General features: G+C 49.0%; 1 protein-coding gene across 5 annotated transcripts; it reads right to left on the bottom strand.

The window, feature by feature from the left end:
- Positions 1-2,745: 2,745 nt before the first annotated feature.
- LOC136450152 (S-type anion channel SLAH2-like) lies at positions 2,746-17,216 on the bottom strand. Of its 5 annotated transcripts, none has more exons than XM_066450496.1 (4): positions 16,790-17,216; positions 4,539-5,296; positions 3,668-4,435; positions 2,746-3,567 (listed from the first exon to the last, which is right to left on the bottom strand). In XM_066450496.1, the coding sequence occupies exons 2-4, from the start codon at positions 5,271-5,273 to the stop codon at positions 3,148-3,150; spliced, it is 1,923 nt and encodes a 640-aa protein (XP_066306593.1). In that variant the 5' UTR covers positions 5,274-5,296; positions 16,790-17,216; the 3' UTR covers positions 2,746-3,147. The 5 variants fall into 5 exon arrangements, with proteins under 5 accessions (XP_066306593.1, XP_066306594.1, XP_066306591.1 ...); XM_066450497.1 differs by lacking the exon at positions 16,790-17,216 and adding an exon at positions 7,683-7,878; XM_066450494.1 differs by lacking the exon at positions 16,790-17,216 and adding an exon at positions 5,553-5,645.
- Between the last annotated feature and the right edge of the window lie 338 nt (positions 17,217-17,554).

Genomic DNA, 17,554 nt, shown 5'->3' with positions numbered 1-17,554 from the left:
CGCAACAACGTGCCTAAAAGTTGCAGCCAGGCGCACGTACAGAAATGGCGCGCGCGGGTTTTATAGTGTCAGAGGGGCAGAGAGACGCGACGCAGAGTGAGCATTGAATTCAGAGCCGGGGGGACAGTAAATGCTGCTCACGGGATGGGGGAGAAGGGGAGTGAATGAACTGAGGATTTGCCTGCATTCAATTGGCTTCACGGGAAATCGGGACGAAACAATACTCTGCTTCCGTCATCAGTGGGATGGGACACCTCGCCATCGAGCGTTCCGGTGTCGCGTGCGATATCGGCTGCTCGATCCGTCGATCGTGTATTACTGTAAAATGTACTGTGTGGTTTGGCTGAAGAGGACCCAACGTTTTAGGTGCTGTTTAGTTCCCTTCCATTTTGTAAAATTTTTTAAGATTTTTCGTCACATCGAATCATTGGACGCATACATGAAGCATTAAATATAAATAAAAAATAAAACTAATTATACAGTTTAGACGAAATTCACGATACGAATCGTTTAAGTCTAATTAGACTATGATTAAACACTAATGGTCAAATAACAACGAAAGTGCTACAGTACCGTTTCCCAAAAAAATTCGCGAACTAAAAAAAAGGCCTTAGTTTAGCAGCTTTGCTTGATCCATGAGACCACGAGGGCTGTTGATTAGCTGATCCGACCTTGCAATCTGAAGTTGGTCTGACCAACACACGGAGATGATGCTGAGCCCTGAGCTCCGTGTCTTGACCAAATTGTCAGTTTCTATGGAGCATTTGTGCATGCTGGCTTCAAGAGGGCCAGGACGCCAAGACGTCGACTGAAACGGATTTGTACCGTTGGCGATCAAGCCAGTGAAACATACTCACTCTTGTCGACTGCGTTCATAGTGTCATACTGTCACCCTTGTCAGGCTGTCACTGTTTTGACGCTCTCAGGTCGACGGCGTTTCCCCCCCGTTTTTCGCATTGGCATTTGCCCAGCGTGTTGTTGAACTACTAATATTACGAGTGTAGGGACATTTACAAGGCGCGAATTACTCAAGGTTCAAAAAGAATTGCAGAATGCAAATTTCACTTCTCCAAGCTCTACAGAGTACAAACCCTGCTCCCCTGACTGGCTGCAGGCTCTCGTCAAGGGCCTAATTGTTGCGTAGGCTCAGTAACAAAGTCAAGCGGAGGTACAAATTTGCCAGCCCAAGGGCCTCCACGTGCGGTAGATTCACCGGTAGATTCACCAAAGTCCAAAGTGGGCTCAGTTACGGACACGATACAAGGCCCAAAGGCCTCCTGATCCAAAAGTGCGGTATCCCAATCCTGGAGTCCTAGCACGATTCATGGAAGTTTCTCAAAAAAAAAAAAAAAAAAGCACGACTTGGACTTGGAGCGAGATCTCTCATTTCAGTATCATACATACATACATACAGTATATGGTATGTACACAAGCACCTCATTAACTGGAAACTCGGCATGCTGCCAACGGACCAGTCAGCCTCTAACAAAATTCAGTAATCCACAACCTAACCTTGTGCTGGGGCTCTGTACCTGAGCTGAAGCAGTGAAGCTTGTCACATTCAGCCTATCGGCAACCTGAAGTCACGCTCGACGAATGACAGGAACAATCACCAAGCTCTTCAGGTTTGACTCAGCTCTCTCAGCTAGATCGCAGAAAGCAAACGTGCCGAGAGAGATAGAGAAACGCATACATACATCCAATTGCATAATCCGAGAATCAAATCAAACAAAGTGCCAGAATATGCGCAGGAGGAAACTGCAGTCACCGGCGGCGCATGCTGCAAGTTGAGGGGGCTTGAGAGTGAATATCTCCATGAACGGACAATCACACAACCGAAGCGTCCTGCGAGGTCCTTGAGCCTGTACCGCGCCGACGGGAGGTCGCCATCTCCATCTTGGAGCCGCCCGCCACAACGCTACCAGTCACGCGCAAACAATCAGAACACACTACCTGAACCGGTCGATGCGCGCGAGGTTTCCACAGGAATTCGGCTGTTTCAACGCACTGGGCGGTGTCGCGGCGCATGAAAGCCAGTGGACAGTCCAGTCACGGCCATCTCTCTCGCGTCTCGGTGGTGGCGTGCTCGCTGCTAGTGACGTCTCGAAAGGCATGGCATGTATGGAGCATGCTGCTGCGTGCGTGCTGTTGATTCTGCTCTGTGTGTGTGTGGCTGTCGGTCACTGTCCGTTTCTTGGCAGAACAGAAGAAAGAAACCCGCCAAAGTCAGCAAAACACTTGCGCCATGTTCGCTTGGCTTATGAGCGAATAGGGCATTGATCTCCAGTGATCCACTCATGCATGGGCCAAGCTAGCCTCGCAGAACGGCAAAAGCAGTGCGCGGAGTGCCCCACAGTTGAAGGTCCAAATCTTTAAAGGCCAGAACATGTTCATGCATGGTTTATTCTTACTTAAGTTCACACCACTTGCATATATATATATATATATATATATATATATATATATATATATATATATATATATATATATATATATATATATATATATATATATATATATGGAGAGGCTATTCAGTAGCCGGCTACAAAATAAGTTATTCTGTAGCCACCTCCATTTACTATAATTTTATATACTAATTTACCATAATGTCAATACATATTTACGATAGTTGGGTGACTATAACACATGGGGATATTTACCATAACGTTATATTAAACCACTTAGTAAGGAGTTACTATAATCTCATAAATTAACATAGTAATTATCATAACTCAAAGTGGTTACAGAATAAGTTATTCTGTAGCCAGCTGCAGGATAGTAGTTCTATATATATATATATATATATATATATGTCCGTAGATTTACAAACTAATTAATCAATCTACTACTAGTAGTAGTAGTGTTTTTCCTCATGCTATATCCTCATCACCACTAAAATGCTCCAAGGATACCCTTCGTATGTCCGATCATTCCATCCACTGCACGCCGACCAACTGCTGCATCAGCTTTAGGCTGATCGATGCGTGCGTGCCTGCGCACTTGCTCACCGGCGACGACCTCTCCTTCTCCTTCGTAACAGAATCCAAAAAAAACCCCCCGCTATGTACAGCTAGCTAAGGGATCTAGCAGCTATCAATGAGAGTTGAGACCGCGAGCAGTCGGCTCCTAGTTGGCTTGAGCCGCTAGTCACGGCTCGGCTCGGGATTTGGCGGTCACGGACGGGTCGGTCTCGGTGTCGCCGGAGTCGGACTGCGCCGCCGTCTTGGAATTGGAGAGGGAGAAGACGAGCTCCTTCATGTCGGAGCTGGACGAGCGGAAGTGCGCCAGGATCTTGCTGAACTTGGGCTTCTTCCTGGTGATGGCGATGGACACGTCGTTGGGGAAGAGGTCCCTGAGCACGAAGGCGTGGAACACCGTGGTCACCAGCAGCCCGGCGACGGTGACGGTGGAGATCCCCGACAGCCCGATGGAGAGCGCCCGGGTCAGCACGTTGGTCACCTCCGTCGCGTACGTGATGGTCGCCACGGACGCGCCGGTCATCGGGAATGTGTACGCCCACCACGCCAGCGAGAAGCGGAAACCCCGGAAGAAGTTGATGCGCACCGCCTGGGATAGTGGGATATCATCAACATATCAACGGGCGGCAACAGAGGCAAATGTGCTAGGTACGTGGTGGATGCGTCATGAACCGGAGTACGACACGTACCAGTGACATGTAGAGGAAGAGCGCGATGAAGTAGGCGATCCGGGCGCCGGTGTCGAACTGGCCGTTGATCTTGGCCCACGCCATGGACGCCACGCTGGGGGCGGCGATGAAGAGGAAGAACACGGGGTGGAGCTCCTTGGGGAGCGTCACATTGGTGGGGAGCCGCTGGTAGAGCGTCACGAAGAGCACCATGTAGTGCGCCAGCCCGACGGCGAAGAAGAAGATGGGGCCCTCGCGGAGGCCCATCTTGGCGCCAAGCAGCGCGCCCACGAAGTTGCCGACGATGGAGAGGTGGTTGGACGGGTTGGCCACCTTGGACAGCCGGCGCTGCCCGCCGGAGATCCACTGCCCGTAGATCTTGAGCTCCAGGCAGAAGATGGGCGCCATCACCGCGTACCACACGCCGTGGTGCATCTCCGCCACCAGCCGCGGCGCGCCCAGCACCAGGAACAGGCACGCGATCCACGGCGCGAAGAAGAAGTTGGCTCGGACCGGGTGGTAGAACTCGCGCCGCACCGCCTCGAAGTAGAACACCACCTTGAGCAGGTAGATGACGGATACCAGCAGCATCAGCGCCAGCGCCGCGTACCACAGCACGTGGTTCACCACGGGGCTCACGTGCAGGAACGCCATCGGCGGCGCCGACGCCAGCGTCTTCCACAGGATGGACTGGCTGCTCACGCCCAGGCACATACCGAACGCGCTGATCGGGAACCGCAGCAGGAATGGCCACTTCTCGTCTTTCGGCAGCACCGGCACCTCCGTGGCCTGCAACACACGACGAAAGCTCGCGTCGCTCAGATCTTTTGTCAAGCTTGAAGCTTGTGTTACTTGTGTATCAAAATGAACGAAAAAGAAAAGGGCTGCTTACCCTTAGCGTGTCGAGCTCGGGGCCTTCCAAGGCGTCGAAGTAGCGGTCAGCGGCGGGGACCTGGTCGGTCTCCTCCTCGGAGATCTTCGAGTCCGGGGATATGCCGTCGACGGGCTCCTGCCGGCGGCCGCGCAGGTTGGACAGCTGCCGCTCGAGGCGGCCCGAGAAGGTCTTGAACGGGTCGAACCGCTTGTCGCGCGTGCTGCTGCTGTCGCACCGCCGTGCCTCGTCGACGGCGTTCTTGGACGACGGGTGCAGGTTCAGGATGGGCTGCGAGTGGAACCGCGTCTGCTTGATCAGCCGCGGCGAGTGCGCCTCCGCCACCTGCTGCTCCTCCACCGCCACCGGGTGGTGGTGGACGTCGTCGGCCGGAGCCGCGCGCGCGTGATCCGCGCACATGAACTGCGATAGGTGGAACCCCGACGGCGACGCCGGCATGCTGAGCGAGACGGAGTACGGGACGCGCGCGTCGTCGTCGTAGGCTCTCGCCGGCGCAGCAGGGATGCTGATGACAATATCCTTGGTGGTTCCCGAGCGGCCCTGCAGCTCCTCCACCTTGTCATCCAGCTCGTCCAGGGAGACGGTGGCGTCGGCGTCCGCGCCGACGCAGTCGAAGCCCGCGATGGTCTGGGTCGGAACCTTGATCAGGAGCGCCGGGAGCGCGTCGTCTTCTCTCGACGACAGCTCGGTGTTCAGCCCGGCCATCTGCACGTCCTTGCTGCCGATGAACTCCATCGTCGTACCGAAACTCAAGGCACCTGCAGCACACACACAAACACCATTCATGAGATGCATGTCTAGCAATCACACACGACAGGTGCATGTGTCGTCAAATCCAAGAATAATAGCGGGAGAAAGAAGAAGAAAGAACATCAAGCTAGTATCGCAATACCAGATCCACCAATTCGGCCAAAGCACGGCTCGGCAATCCCGTACGGCGATGCTTGCCATATCTACGGTTCGATCGATCGATCTAGTTAGTCTAGTACGAAACTCACTCCTAGCGGTGCTCACCTTGTTGTTTTTCACTAGGTAAAATTCCAGCGGTTTCTGGACTCTAGTAATGAGCAAGCAACCGGGGTTGGGTTCCCTACGAGCGAAGCAGGCCGCTGCAAGAGAAACTGCAGCTCGGCGGGGCTCGAGGGCGGCCGGTTTTATAGGAGGCAAGGCAGGCGGGCACTCCTTTTCGGCGCGGAGAGGAGACGAGACGAGACCGCGCCGACCGGGGCTTTTGTCACGCTTTTCCAAATTTCCCGCAAGCGAATTCGCGCCCTAGTCCGTCCATGCATGCCAGCTAGCGGCGACCGAGGGGGGGGGGGGGGGGGGGGGAGGGGGTGCGTGTTCCCGAAGGTTCAGTGTTCTCGCCAACCAGAGGCGTCGCCATCTGGTGTTGAATATTACAAAATTTCATCACACATTTCTTGTCAAAATTGGACACTACCTTCCCGGCGCTTAGATAGACGCAAAAGATCAAATTGGTCTCCGATGTCACAGTACTGTGACTTTGTGAGCAGTGGCCGTAAAAGAGCCAGCGACATGCTCCGCTTGGCCCAAACAGAGGCCGGCAGAGGGGCGTACGGGCGGCGAGGGAGCCGTTCAGCGAATTCCTTGTGCCGGATGGCCGGATGCGACGCGTTTGGGTTGACCTCCGTGGTGTCTAGAACTCTAGATCAATCAAGATATGATTGCCCTTTAGGGACAGCGCAATGGACCATATGATGTTGATTCCTGTGGCCTGTCAGCATGTTCGTTTGGCCAGTTCGTATCGTTGCTGGTTCGTGAAGAAGTACTGCTGGCTGGTTCGTGTGAGAGAAAAATACTGTTCCAGCTATAAATTTACGATCGTTTACGACAAGCCACAGCCAAGCAAACAGGCTGTGTGTGGGTGGGGCTTCGTCTCCAACTGGATGAATAGCTTTTCCAGTCCGCAAAAGATCAATCCCGAGAGGTAGACAGGAGGGGAAAAATATGGCTGGCTCGGAACGGACTCGTGCAGAACCCGAACAAGTACAATCACGGACAACTATTTTTCCCCTGGCCTGACCTGACCTGCCCTGCCCCGCATCAACCTTTTGTATCAACGCAGACAAACACGAAGTGACGTCCATGGGATCGATGCGTCACGACGTGTAGGTGGTTTTGTACGCTTCTCCTGGCCGCCTCCTCTGTTGCAGGAGTCGCAGTCTCCAAGGATTGTTAAACGCTGTGGCTATAGCAGTGAGTATCCTAGTGCACACAAACCAGTAAACCTACAGGCAGAGGCTATACAGGGGGCACGTCGCCGTCCACCGCGGCGAGGCAGCGACTGACGTGTGCCTGTCCAGTGTCCACTGACGGATTGGACCGCCCCCAGGTGTGACCCGCACAATCTTGCCTGGACTCGATGCCAGCCACACCCCACAGGCATGGAATTGGAATGCTAGCTATCTATTCCGTCCGTGTTCATGCGTACGCTAGCTCCTATACAGCCATGAAGCCATGCAACAACGCACGCACGGAACTCGCCAGGACAGCCGTGAGGATGCTAAGGCTGTGTTTGGTTGAGCCGTGGCTGTGGGCATTGGCGGAGCCAAGATGAGCACCTCGGGAGGCTAATCAATAGAGATTTAGAACAAATATCGAAGATTAATGGTGAAATTATGTTTTTTTCTACAGTAAATACAAAGCAAAATCACTCTCACGGGGGACTGCCCCCTCCCCCCCCGGTTGGATCCGCCACTGGCTGTGGGCTGTGAATTGTAGAAAAGCTGAAAGTTGTTTGGTTAAACAAGTATAAAATATACTTTTTATCTTTATCTTTCTTGAAACAACTATAGAAGAGCTTTTTATTCCACCAATTTCGAAAAGCAGGGTCAAACCAGCTTTCAAAAATATACTACAGAAAAGCAGCTGCTTCTAAAAAAACAGCCCCTTTAATAGGGTTTTTGGCTTTTGGAGCAAAAAGCCAAAGCAAAAAACCCAACCAAACAGATCCTAAGATCCCCTCTAAAGTTTCTACGGATGGACATGGACTTGTCTCTGCAATCCTGCATGCATACTGCTCCTTTTCTCTAGCGAAAACTCAAACCGATTGAACACATGCCATGTTACCACGCAGAAATTACACACGCGCGCGGACAGATGCATGCTCATCCCCAACAATACCTTGGTGTTTCAGGTCATCAGTTGAGCAGCGTCGCTCCACGGTGGCCTCGCTCGAGGTCCCAAGCTGGACGTGGTCGGCAGGGGAACGAAGTGGAGTAGAAGCCACGAGAGATATGATGAGAGGGAGATCTACCACTAGCAGCAGCCAGCAAACCTTAGCTTGCTAGCACCGGCCGGGTGGATGGAACTATGCAAGGAAGCTAGTAGGAATGAGCTGCTAATGACCTTGCCTGGAGAGTAGGAGTATATATAGACGGCAAGCAGGCCAAGGCCGAGTGCTGTGTTCCTTTTTTTTTTTCTTAAAAGAAAAACGGAACATGGGATTCGACGGAAATGGCTCCGCTGTCCGTGGGCCATGGAATGGAGGACAGGGGTGGAACTCGCTGGGAAATAGTACTACTTCTACCGTGCCAGAAAGGTGGCGAGTCAAACAAACCGCGCTCTGGGTCTTCTTCCTCCACGGGCCCCCTGCCACTGCCAGGGTGTGGCCGGGTCCGGGTCCGGGTCCGGGTCCCGCTTCCAGCCACCCACCCTCCACCATCACCTTGACCAGCGGCGCAAACCAAAGGAAGGTTCAGCCCGCGCGAAAAAGCCACGTGTTTTCTGCTTTCCTGCGGCAGTGTTGGCAGTGGTACGGGATACGGTACGGAGTGCTAGGGCCGGGAGACTCTATGAGTGCAGAGTTGAAAATACCAGCTAGCGCCCAGTGCCGGTCCTGACATTTTTAGGGCCTAGAGCAAAACTAGATCTCAGGGCCCTTTAGTATAAACATCAAAATGATATATTAATATTACTAAACACATGTATAAACGGAATATTACCTATAAACAGTTAAAGAGTATCAAATGCAATATTCATATCAAATAAATCATAATATTAAATTACTTTAAAATTTTCTTCAATGTCTTCTACATGGTTGATTATCTACATTAATAGCAATTATATCTAATTCGTATGGATTTCTTGATGTGCTTATATGACTTTTAAAGAATTTATCATTTGATACTCTCTATGACTGCAACAATTCATCGACTTGTTTTCTCTTTATTTTCTCACTGTCGAAATTTGGTATGAATAAACTAATTGCAATTGGAAGAAAAGAAATGATGCTGAAATTTTAAAGAGAGAAATGAAACGATTACTAATGCAATTGGAAAGGCAAAAGCTCTCAGTTTATACATGCATTCTTCTTCCTCGTTGAGGGGCCGTTTGCCAGGCCCAAATGGCCAATTGACAATGAATTATAACTAATAACTACTCGCTCCGTCCTTAAATGTCTGTCGTTTTCGCTTCTCGAGAAACAATTTTGACAAATTATATATTAAAAAAATATTAATATTTATAGTACATAATTAGTATCATTGATAGATATTTGAATCTAGTTTTTTAATAAATTTATTTGGAGATACAAATGTTGCACGTATTTTCTATAAATCGAGTCAAACTTATCGGCACACAAATCATGGCGACACACGTTTAGAGACAGAGGGAGTAGTAGCTAGCTTCCTACGGCCTGTTCGGCAGGACTGAAAAATACTGTTCCGGTAGATTGCTGTGAGAGAAAAATACTGTTCTTGCAGGACGTGAACAGTGATTTCGTGAGAGACAAAACAAGCCAGCCGGCTGGTAACCAGCCAGCCGAACGGCCTCCTAGGTGCTACAACAAATATATACTAGTAACTAATAATACATACATATACATACTATATACCAAGTATATTGCTACCTACATCACTACATGCACTAGTATCGGAGGCCCCTTGGTCCCAGGGGGCCTAGAGCGGCTGCCCCGCTCGCCCCCCTCCAGGGCCGGGCCTGCTAGCGCCACGAATTCATAGGAGAGATTTGGTTCATTTACCGTGTGTTTGATTGTGAGTTGGAGTGGGATATCCCGTGTTGAACCCGGATGGTCTGCTGTTTGGTTGAGGAGCCATGTACGTTTGGGTCGAACCCAGGAGAGAATATATCTTCAGATGCGGGTTGGAACGATCCCCTCAATTCGAGCGGACGAGCTCAACCCAGGTCGATGCCATGGACCTGCGTCTCCTTCTCCCTCCCTTAGTCGCGACCTCTCTCGTCCCCGGTACTCGCGGCCCCAGCGGATACGCTCCTCCGGCGTTCGGATCTGGGCGAGCAGTAGCCATGGCAGGCGAGCTCGGGCACGGGGCGGTGGCGGCCATGGTAGGCGAGCTCGAGCTCGGGTCGGTGGCCGCCATGGCAGGCGAGCTCGGGCTAGGGGCGATGGAGGCCATGGTGAGCGAGCTCGGGCTCAGGGCGGTGGCAGCCATGGCGAGCGAGCTCAGGCTCAGGGCGGTGGCGAGCGAGCTCGGGACGGTGGCTGCCATGGTGGGCTAGCATTGGCTCGGGGAGTTGGCGGCAGCTGGTGATGTGCTCGGGGACGCAGGCTCGGGGCGGTGGCGGTGGCAGCTATGGGCAGGCTTAGTGATGTGTTCTGGCGTGGCCCAGGGAAGAGGATAACGTGATGGGAATAAAAAAGAAAATTAAGAGGGTGACAGATGGGCCCCACTAATGGCTAATGTTAACGGTGTCAAAATGTCATCATTCCATACCTCTCGACCCTTCCAACCAAACAAAAAAACTAGTTGAACCCACCCCTCTAACCAAACACGAGATGGGTTCATCCCATTCCAGAAAACTAGGTTGGATCCAACTCAACCCACTTGGTTCCCAAACCAAACACACGGTTACAAGTCCACAGTACATAAAGAGAATTGTTTTCCCACTATATACCCACGGGTTTATTTTCTTTTCTAACAGTCCCATATTGGCGGTATCTACCGGAAGGAAAATCGGGGTCTTCACGAGAGCGATGTGAAGGAGGTGAGCCCTATTTCTTTGGAACGTTTTGAAAAACCATGAACATTAGATTCGGTAGGCTGCATTATTTTCCAGTTTGTGATCGTAGACAAGTAAGCGTATTTTTTTTCTAAGATCATATATATATATATATATATATATATATATATATAGGGAGATGCTATTCAGCAGCCGGCTACAAAATAAGTTATTCTGTAGCCACCTCTATTTACCATAATTTTATATACTAATTTACCATAATGTCAATACATATTTACGATAGTTGGGTTACTATAACACATGGGAATATTTACCATAACGTTATAGTAAACCACTTAGTAAGGAGTTACTGTAAATCTCGTAAATTAACATAGTAATTATCGTAACTCAAAGTGGCTACAGAATAAGTTATTCTGCAGCCAGCTATAGGATAGTAGTTCTATATATATATATATATATATATATATATATATATATATATATATATATATATATATATATTGAAAAGGGACAGAATGTCAACAAAAGCGACAGAATGTGCACGGGCCTATGCGCCTATGGTGATAGATTCAAAAGTAGTGGCCGGTTAAGCATGCCGTACGTTCCGTGACACTAGCTAGGGTGTAAAAACTTGAAGATGATAGGTGAAATGAGTGGATTGACCGTGTGAGGACCGTGATCAAACTTATCTCTTTCCTCTTAAGTAGTGTTATAAGAAATTAAACAGGTTTCGACTTCGAGACACGTCGAATCTTTTGGTGCACTTAGATAGAGAAACTCCTGATCACCTTTTGAGGAAATAAGCAGGTTTTATCTTCTTTTTTTAACAGGGGCTCTAGCTAGAGCTTTCAGTTATTTCTTCTTTTTTTTTTTAAAAAAAAAGAGCTTTCTAGTTCACGCCACATATTCCTCTTGGATACGGAGCATGGGCCTTAATACGCTATACAAGTACGCTCATACACTGATCCCATGTCAAATTGGCAATGAACACCGAAGCATTTCTAATACATTATATTATTCCAATAATTCCTTAAACCAGGACGACTAGCTTAGTACGTGCTACGTACAACGTACTTGCTGCTACTGCTAGGTAGCTACGTACACACTGCCATTGCCCATGATCAGTCAGAACTCAAAAGCATATCTATATATTATTATTCCGATAATTCCTACCACTAGTTTGAATGATGCATGGACAGTTAAATTCACTGTTTCAAGAGAATCGATCTCGGAATTTCCAGCGCAATCATGCATGCTTTCTTTTCTACGAGCTGAGCTAGCTAGGAGCTTCCAGGAACGAATTTCCAGCAATTTTCTTTCCCCACCAAATTCGAATCTTGAATATGCCGAAGAAGGAATTAAACCATGCATGCATGGTTGTCTGGAAGACCGGCTGCGCCTGCGCGCAGTCGGTTGTTGGCATCTGAACCAATTACTTATGTGTACTGAGTTCTCGGAATCGATCGATGCTAACATAATGCACTGACAAGGAATAGGGGAATAACTAAACTGAATAAAATCAGCAACACCGCGCGCCAATAGTGATCAAAATATGTATGTAATCTATCGAAAAATAGGAGATTGATTATAGATAGATGCCCTGCTAGTCATCCATCTTGAGAAGAAACAGTGGCTCTGTGTACTTGGTGGCTAACCAACATATATATAAAAAATGCTTTAAACATTTTGGAACATGAAAGCTACTGGTGCGTGTTCGGAAGCTAGCCGTGTTAGAATAAGATCTTGCCAGTCACCACTCACCAGGGAAATGTATGAGACCAAATAAACTAAATCCATCGGAAAGCGATACATAAGCTCTCTAGAAAAATCTAAATACTATATGAACGGAGGACTACATCCATTTGATTTTCGTTTGAATTTGATGGCAAAAGTAGCCCTCCGACCAACCACACGCAAACAATTTGTTTGACCACAAGGTTGAAAACAAAACAGACCGTATATAAAGACAAGAGAGCGGAACGCTAGGCATCATGATGCATGAAAGAGTCAGGCCCAATAAGGAAATTTAAGATAATTCCAGTCTTCGACAATGTGGTGATCGAGCACATGCGTAGGATTTCAAAAAAAAAAAAAACCAAGGAACGAATATGCATGCATGCAATTTTTAGAAAAGCTAAATATGTAGATTAAATATTGTTGCCTGGTGGCTATTTTAACCGACAAAGAGCACATGGGACCAATTAGCCTCGTATACGCGTAGTACTTACCCTGTCTTTCTACTTTCTAGCATCTTTAATTTTTCACTTTCGGTTCCAACGAGCAAGTAAACTACTGCTACATGCAGATTTCTAATTAATTGAAAAACTGTCATCACACACATGAGCAAATAGAGTGACCCAGCAGCACATCTGCCATCACTGTCTCTGTCAGTGCTACTGTCATGGAAGTAGACCTGGAATTAAGATCTCCCCCCGACTGAGTAAACCAGGAAGATTTAGCATATGCAAATCTCAGCTGGATACCTTCCATCGTTCTATGTTTATTCAAACTCATGTTACACGATTGAAAGTTACCATTTTGGTGTGCCAAATATCAACGTCGTCATAGATAAACTTAACAGAATGAATACTAAAGGATAAGCGCACTTCGCTACACTGATTTTATCCTTGCACGTGTTTTCATTGTTTGGGTGGTAGATGTTATCATGCATGCTACTCCCTCTATACAGAAAGATAGTTGCCTAGGGTATTGTATAGGTCAAACGTTTTTAAGTTTGAATAAATTTGTAAAAAATATTAACAATATTTGTATCTTCAAATGAGCTTATTATGAAAATATATTCAACTATTAATCTTATAATATTTGTTATACATAATAAATATTAATTGTCTTTTTTTAACTAATATTAATTGTCTCTTATATGTATTTGGTCAAAGTTAAAAATGTCTGATTCCTCGGATATTTTTTATAGGACGGAAGGAGTAACTAATAGGAAATAGTATTTATCTTTAGTGATCATTTGTTAGAAATTTTAGTTAGCTAAAGTGTTGGAGCAATTTGAGCTCAAGAAATAGTTTATGATATTGCTAGTATCAAAATCTTGTACGCTAAAATTGTCCTTAGCGAAACGAGCGAGAGGCTTTTTGCTTTGGCTGCCAGCACAGCGCGAGGGCCACATAATTATTGAAGAAGTCATCGTGCAACACACGCTAGGAGGCCGCGGAATCACCCGCCGTCATAGATTTTAATATAGGGTTATCTGAATGAGTGCCATTGTAATTTTTGAAGTTTGAAAAAGTACCATTACTATTTACCTATTATGAAGGGCGCCGTTATAATTCTTCCTCTCATTGACAAATGTCACGCTATACGTCTTTGGGGCCCTTGGGCCCACCTACAGCATATGGGGAATTCAAGTATTTTCATATGGACGATATTACCCTCAACTACTTCCCTCATCCTAGTCACTGACGTGTAGGCCCCACTCATCATCCCCTTCCTCTGCTCGTACCAATGGTGGTTCTCCTTCCCGTCCACGCCGCCCTGCCTCCTCGGTCTCACCTCCGTGCTTGCCGATGACCAGGAACCAGCAGGCTCCCCAGCAGCTGAGGCACCTGCACGCTCGACTGCCACAGCTGCGCGTGGCCATCGGCGCGCCCGAACACCGAGCACGAGTTCTGCACGGACATGGACACAGACAGTGCCGCTGCGACGGCGCTCGCCGCTAGGACTAGGAGCGTGGATGTGAGGTCGAGGCGGGGTGGCGCCGATGAGGAGGTGAGCTCCGTGAAAATTGCAGTCGGGACCTCGCTGGAGCTCCTGCGCAGCCATGGCGGGGCGGAGCTCCCACGCGACCATGTTGGGGCGGAGCTCCAGGTGCACGTGCGCCGACACCTAAGGGAGGTCGTGGTGGATCATGGGGGCGTGCTTGGGCCGGGATTGTGGCGGCGCTCGCAGAATGGCAGCGGCTGGCCGGAGCTCTGCTGCTGCTCGGCGGCGCTTCGCGCGAGCTCGGAGAGAGAGAGAGAGAGAGAGAGAGAGAGAGAGAGAGAGAGAGAGAACCAAAAAGAAGCTGCTCGCCTGCGACGCGCTGCCATCCTTCGCCCACTCTCAGGCTCGCGCCTGCGTGCTGCTGCGCCACCACCGGACGAGAAGGCAGCCGCGCCATGGCCGGCGAACGCGCGAGCAGGCCGCCGCGATGCTGCTGGGCAAGCGTGCGAGCGAGCTACCGAGCCACCGCCGGTCTCGCGCGCAGGGGCCGTGGGGCTGCTGTCGCGCAGATGGTGGTCGACCTCGCCCCCGGCTAGCCATGGCAACGGCGAGCGCGTGCGCCTGGAGCTCCGCTCCGCCATGGCCGCGCGAAGGTGAGCATGGCCTACATGAGCACGCCTCGGAGCGCACCGACGCTGGCCCCGGCATGGGTACGGGCACGCCGGCGGCGCCGGTGAGGAGGCAGGCAAGCAGCTGGCTTGAATGTGCAGCCCCTTGCGACGGCCATTATTGGTAAGAGAAGGAGAGGAAGGGGATGACAAGTGGGGTCGACGCGTCAGTGACTGCAAGGAGGGGAGTAGCTGAGGGCAATATCGTCTAGACGAAAATACCAGTATGTCTGGTACGTCTGCAGGTGGGGTCCAAGCCTTTCCCAAACGTACACTGTGGCGTATTTGAATGAATCAAAAAATTGTAATGGCATCATTCAAAATAGGTGAACAGTAATGGTATTTCTCCAAACTTTTAAAATTGCAATGGCACCAATAAAAAATACCCAATATACCGCCACAATAACAAAGAGCATGCTCCTATGTGATATACTAGATATGTGATATGCTCCTTTTGCCACAATAACAACGTTAGTCGAACCATAAGGGTTTTGTTCAGTCTGGAAAAAAAATACAATTCTAACATAGTATCAAGTCAAAGTCAAACCATCTATAAAAAAGTATTTATGAGATATACTCTTTCGTTCTAAATTATATGTAAGAAGTTGTGGTTTTTTCTAGACACGTAACTTTTGCTATGTATTTAAATATACACTATGTCTAGATACATAATAAAATAATGTATTTAAAAAAATTTAAAACGTTTTATAATTTAGAACGGAAGGAGTGCTTCATGAGTATTATTAGATTTGCCATATATGTATACATACTTTTATAATATACCTGTCGCTCTTTTTTCTATAAATCTGATCAAACTAGAGATAGTTTGACTAAGCTATAGTATAAGTAGGTTCTTTACCGGCGAGATGTATGCTACTCTTTTATCCCAAATTAGGGAAATTAAGCCCATCTTTTGTATTTTTGGATAACTTTGGTAACTCCATCTGTCACAATCAATCTGGCGCACTCAGGTGACAACTATCCCCTGCCTTTGGCGCAACCAGAGTGCGTCCAAGCAATTCGTGTGTCAGCATACTCCTGTGTCAACTATCCCGGTTCGTTTGGTTGATAAGCCATGACTAAAAATACTGTTGACTGATTTGTTACGAGAGAAAAATATTATTTGTTAACTGAAAAAGTACAACTTATAAGCGAACGGGACGTATCTGAACATGTGAACCATGACTACCCGGCACATTCAGTGTACAACTGTGCATATGTATCACCTTAGCCTAGTACTAATATAGTACAGTACTGCAGTGCAGAACACGAGACGTATCTATCGGCGGCGCTCCTTAGTTGCGGACAGCTAATAAACACAAACACGCGATCATCATCAGTAACTTACTTAATCACACGGCCGGGTACCTGCCGTACGTACGACGCACTTAACTAAGCGTCAGGTCGATCAAGTGCTTACCGAAATTAATAAACCCAACCGATCGACCTCAGCTGGAGCGAACTAGACTCCTTTAATTTGTTTGGAGAAGATACGTACACAGCTCGACCAAACTCCTTTAATTTATTTGGAGAAGAAGAAACACGTACACAATCCTACAATGGCACGTCACTAAGGCCCTGTTCGCTTGTGTAAATCCATACTCATACATTTTAGCTTGTTTTTTTAGTCGAAACAATGTTTTTCTCTCACAATAAATCAACCATATATATATATACACACACACATATACACGTGCTATTCTGCCCTAGGTGTATGTTCAGTAGTCGTGTTTCAGTATTATTCAGTATTTCATGGTGCTGGGTGTAGTACCGAGTGATACTGAAGACGGTTCAGTACTATTCCGTATATTTTTTTTTATCAGTTTTGACTTGCGGTACTAGGGCGTAGAATAGCGCTGCGGAGGAGCATGTATAAACAAACAAAGCAGTACGAATCACGGCAAAATCTGGTGGAAGGAAGAAAGGGGTGCATATGGCGTGCGTACATACCTGATACCTGGCCAGGTCAGCCTGCTAGTAGCCGCAGTAGTAGTACCTGCCTCGCTAGCCTCCAAGCTCGGCCGCCGCGCGCTGGTAGCTTGGCGTACGTTCTGTTGGTTCCAGCAAGTCCAAGCTAGCGCGGCCCAGCCCGCCGCGGGAGGAGCTGCGGTACGTTGCCGCGGCCGCGGCGTGCGGAAACGGCGCCGGAGAATGTGTGTGGTCAAATCAAATATATTGTTATGAGCGAGGAACACAAGATCGCGGGATATCCGGACGGCCGGGCCAGCCGGCGGTTCCGGGCTGCGCGAGGGAGCGTTCGCGGCTGCCGCTGCCGCTGCTGGCGGCGGTTGGTTGGTGGTGGAGCTGGGGCGAGCAACAGGCAACGCAGCAAGTTGATGGCGGTGTGGCTAGTACTCCTAGCTAGCTAGCTAGTGCGTCTGCCACTCTCACGCCTCGGCAGCCATGAGCCCGCAGGCGCTTTTTATAGGGAACGAATAACAGGAGAGCCTCATGTATGCAGGTACATGGGCAATGGGCAATGGGCAATGGGCAATGATGACAGAGCTAGCAAGGATTTTTTAGGTCACGCACGATCGATGGGCACGCCGGGCCGGCGACGAGGTGTACGTGCGCGCGCGCGACATGGGCGAGTGCTCTGCTACGGGGTCACGACGTCAGCGCGGGCGGGCGAGTGGTGGCCGCCACATGCGCGTGTGTGTATCTTTGTCAGCGGCCTGCAGTGTGCCTGGCCGCCGGGTCCTCCTCGTTCGTGAG

Source organism: Miscanthus floridulus, chromosome 5 (genome assembly GCF_019320115.1).
Source record: "Miscanthus floridulus cultivar M001 chromosome 5, ASM1932011v1, whole genome shotgun sequence".
Taxonomy (NCBI): Eukaryota; Viridiplantae; Streptophyta; class Magnoliopsida; order Poales; family Poaceae; genus Miscanthus; species Miscanthus floridulus.
The sequence above is the reverse complement of the archived record's forward strand: the minus strand, read 5'-3'. Positions and strand labels throughout refer to the sequence as shown.

Bases quoted from the DNA above. Each gene is read 5' to 3' on its own strand.
- LOC136450152 (XM_066450493.1), bottom strand. From the start codon at position 5,333: ATGCATCTCATGAATGGTGTTTGTGTGTGTGCTGCAGGTGCCTTGAGT. The intron at 4,436-4,538 runs GTAAGCAGCCCT...CGTGTGTTGCAG, and splicing joins CCGAGCTCGACACGCTAAGG to GCCACGGAGGTGCCGGTGCT. The intron at 3,568-3,667 runs GTACGTGTCGTA...CCACTATCCCAG, and splicing joins TCTTCCTCTACATGTCACTG to GCGGTGCGCATCAACTTCTT.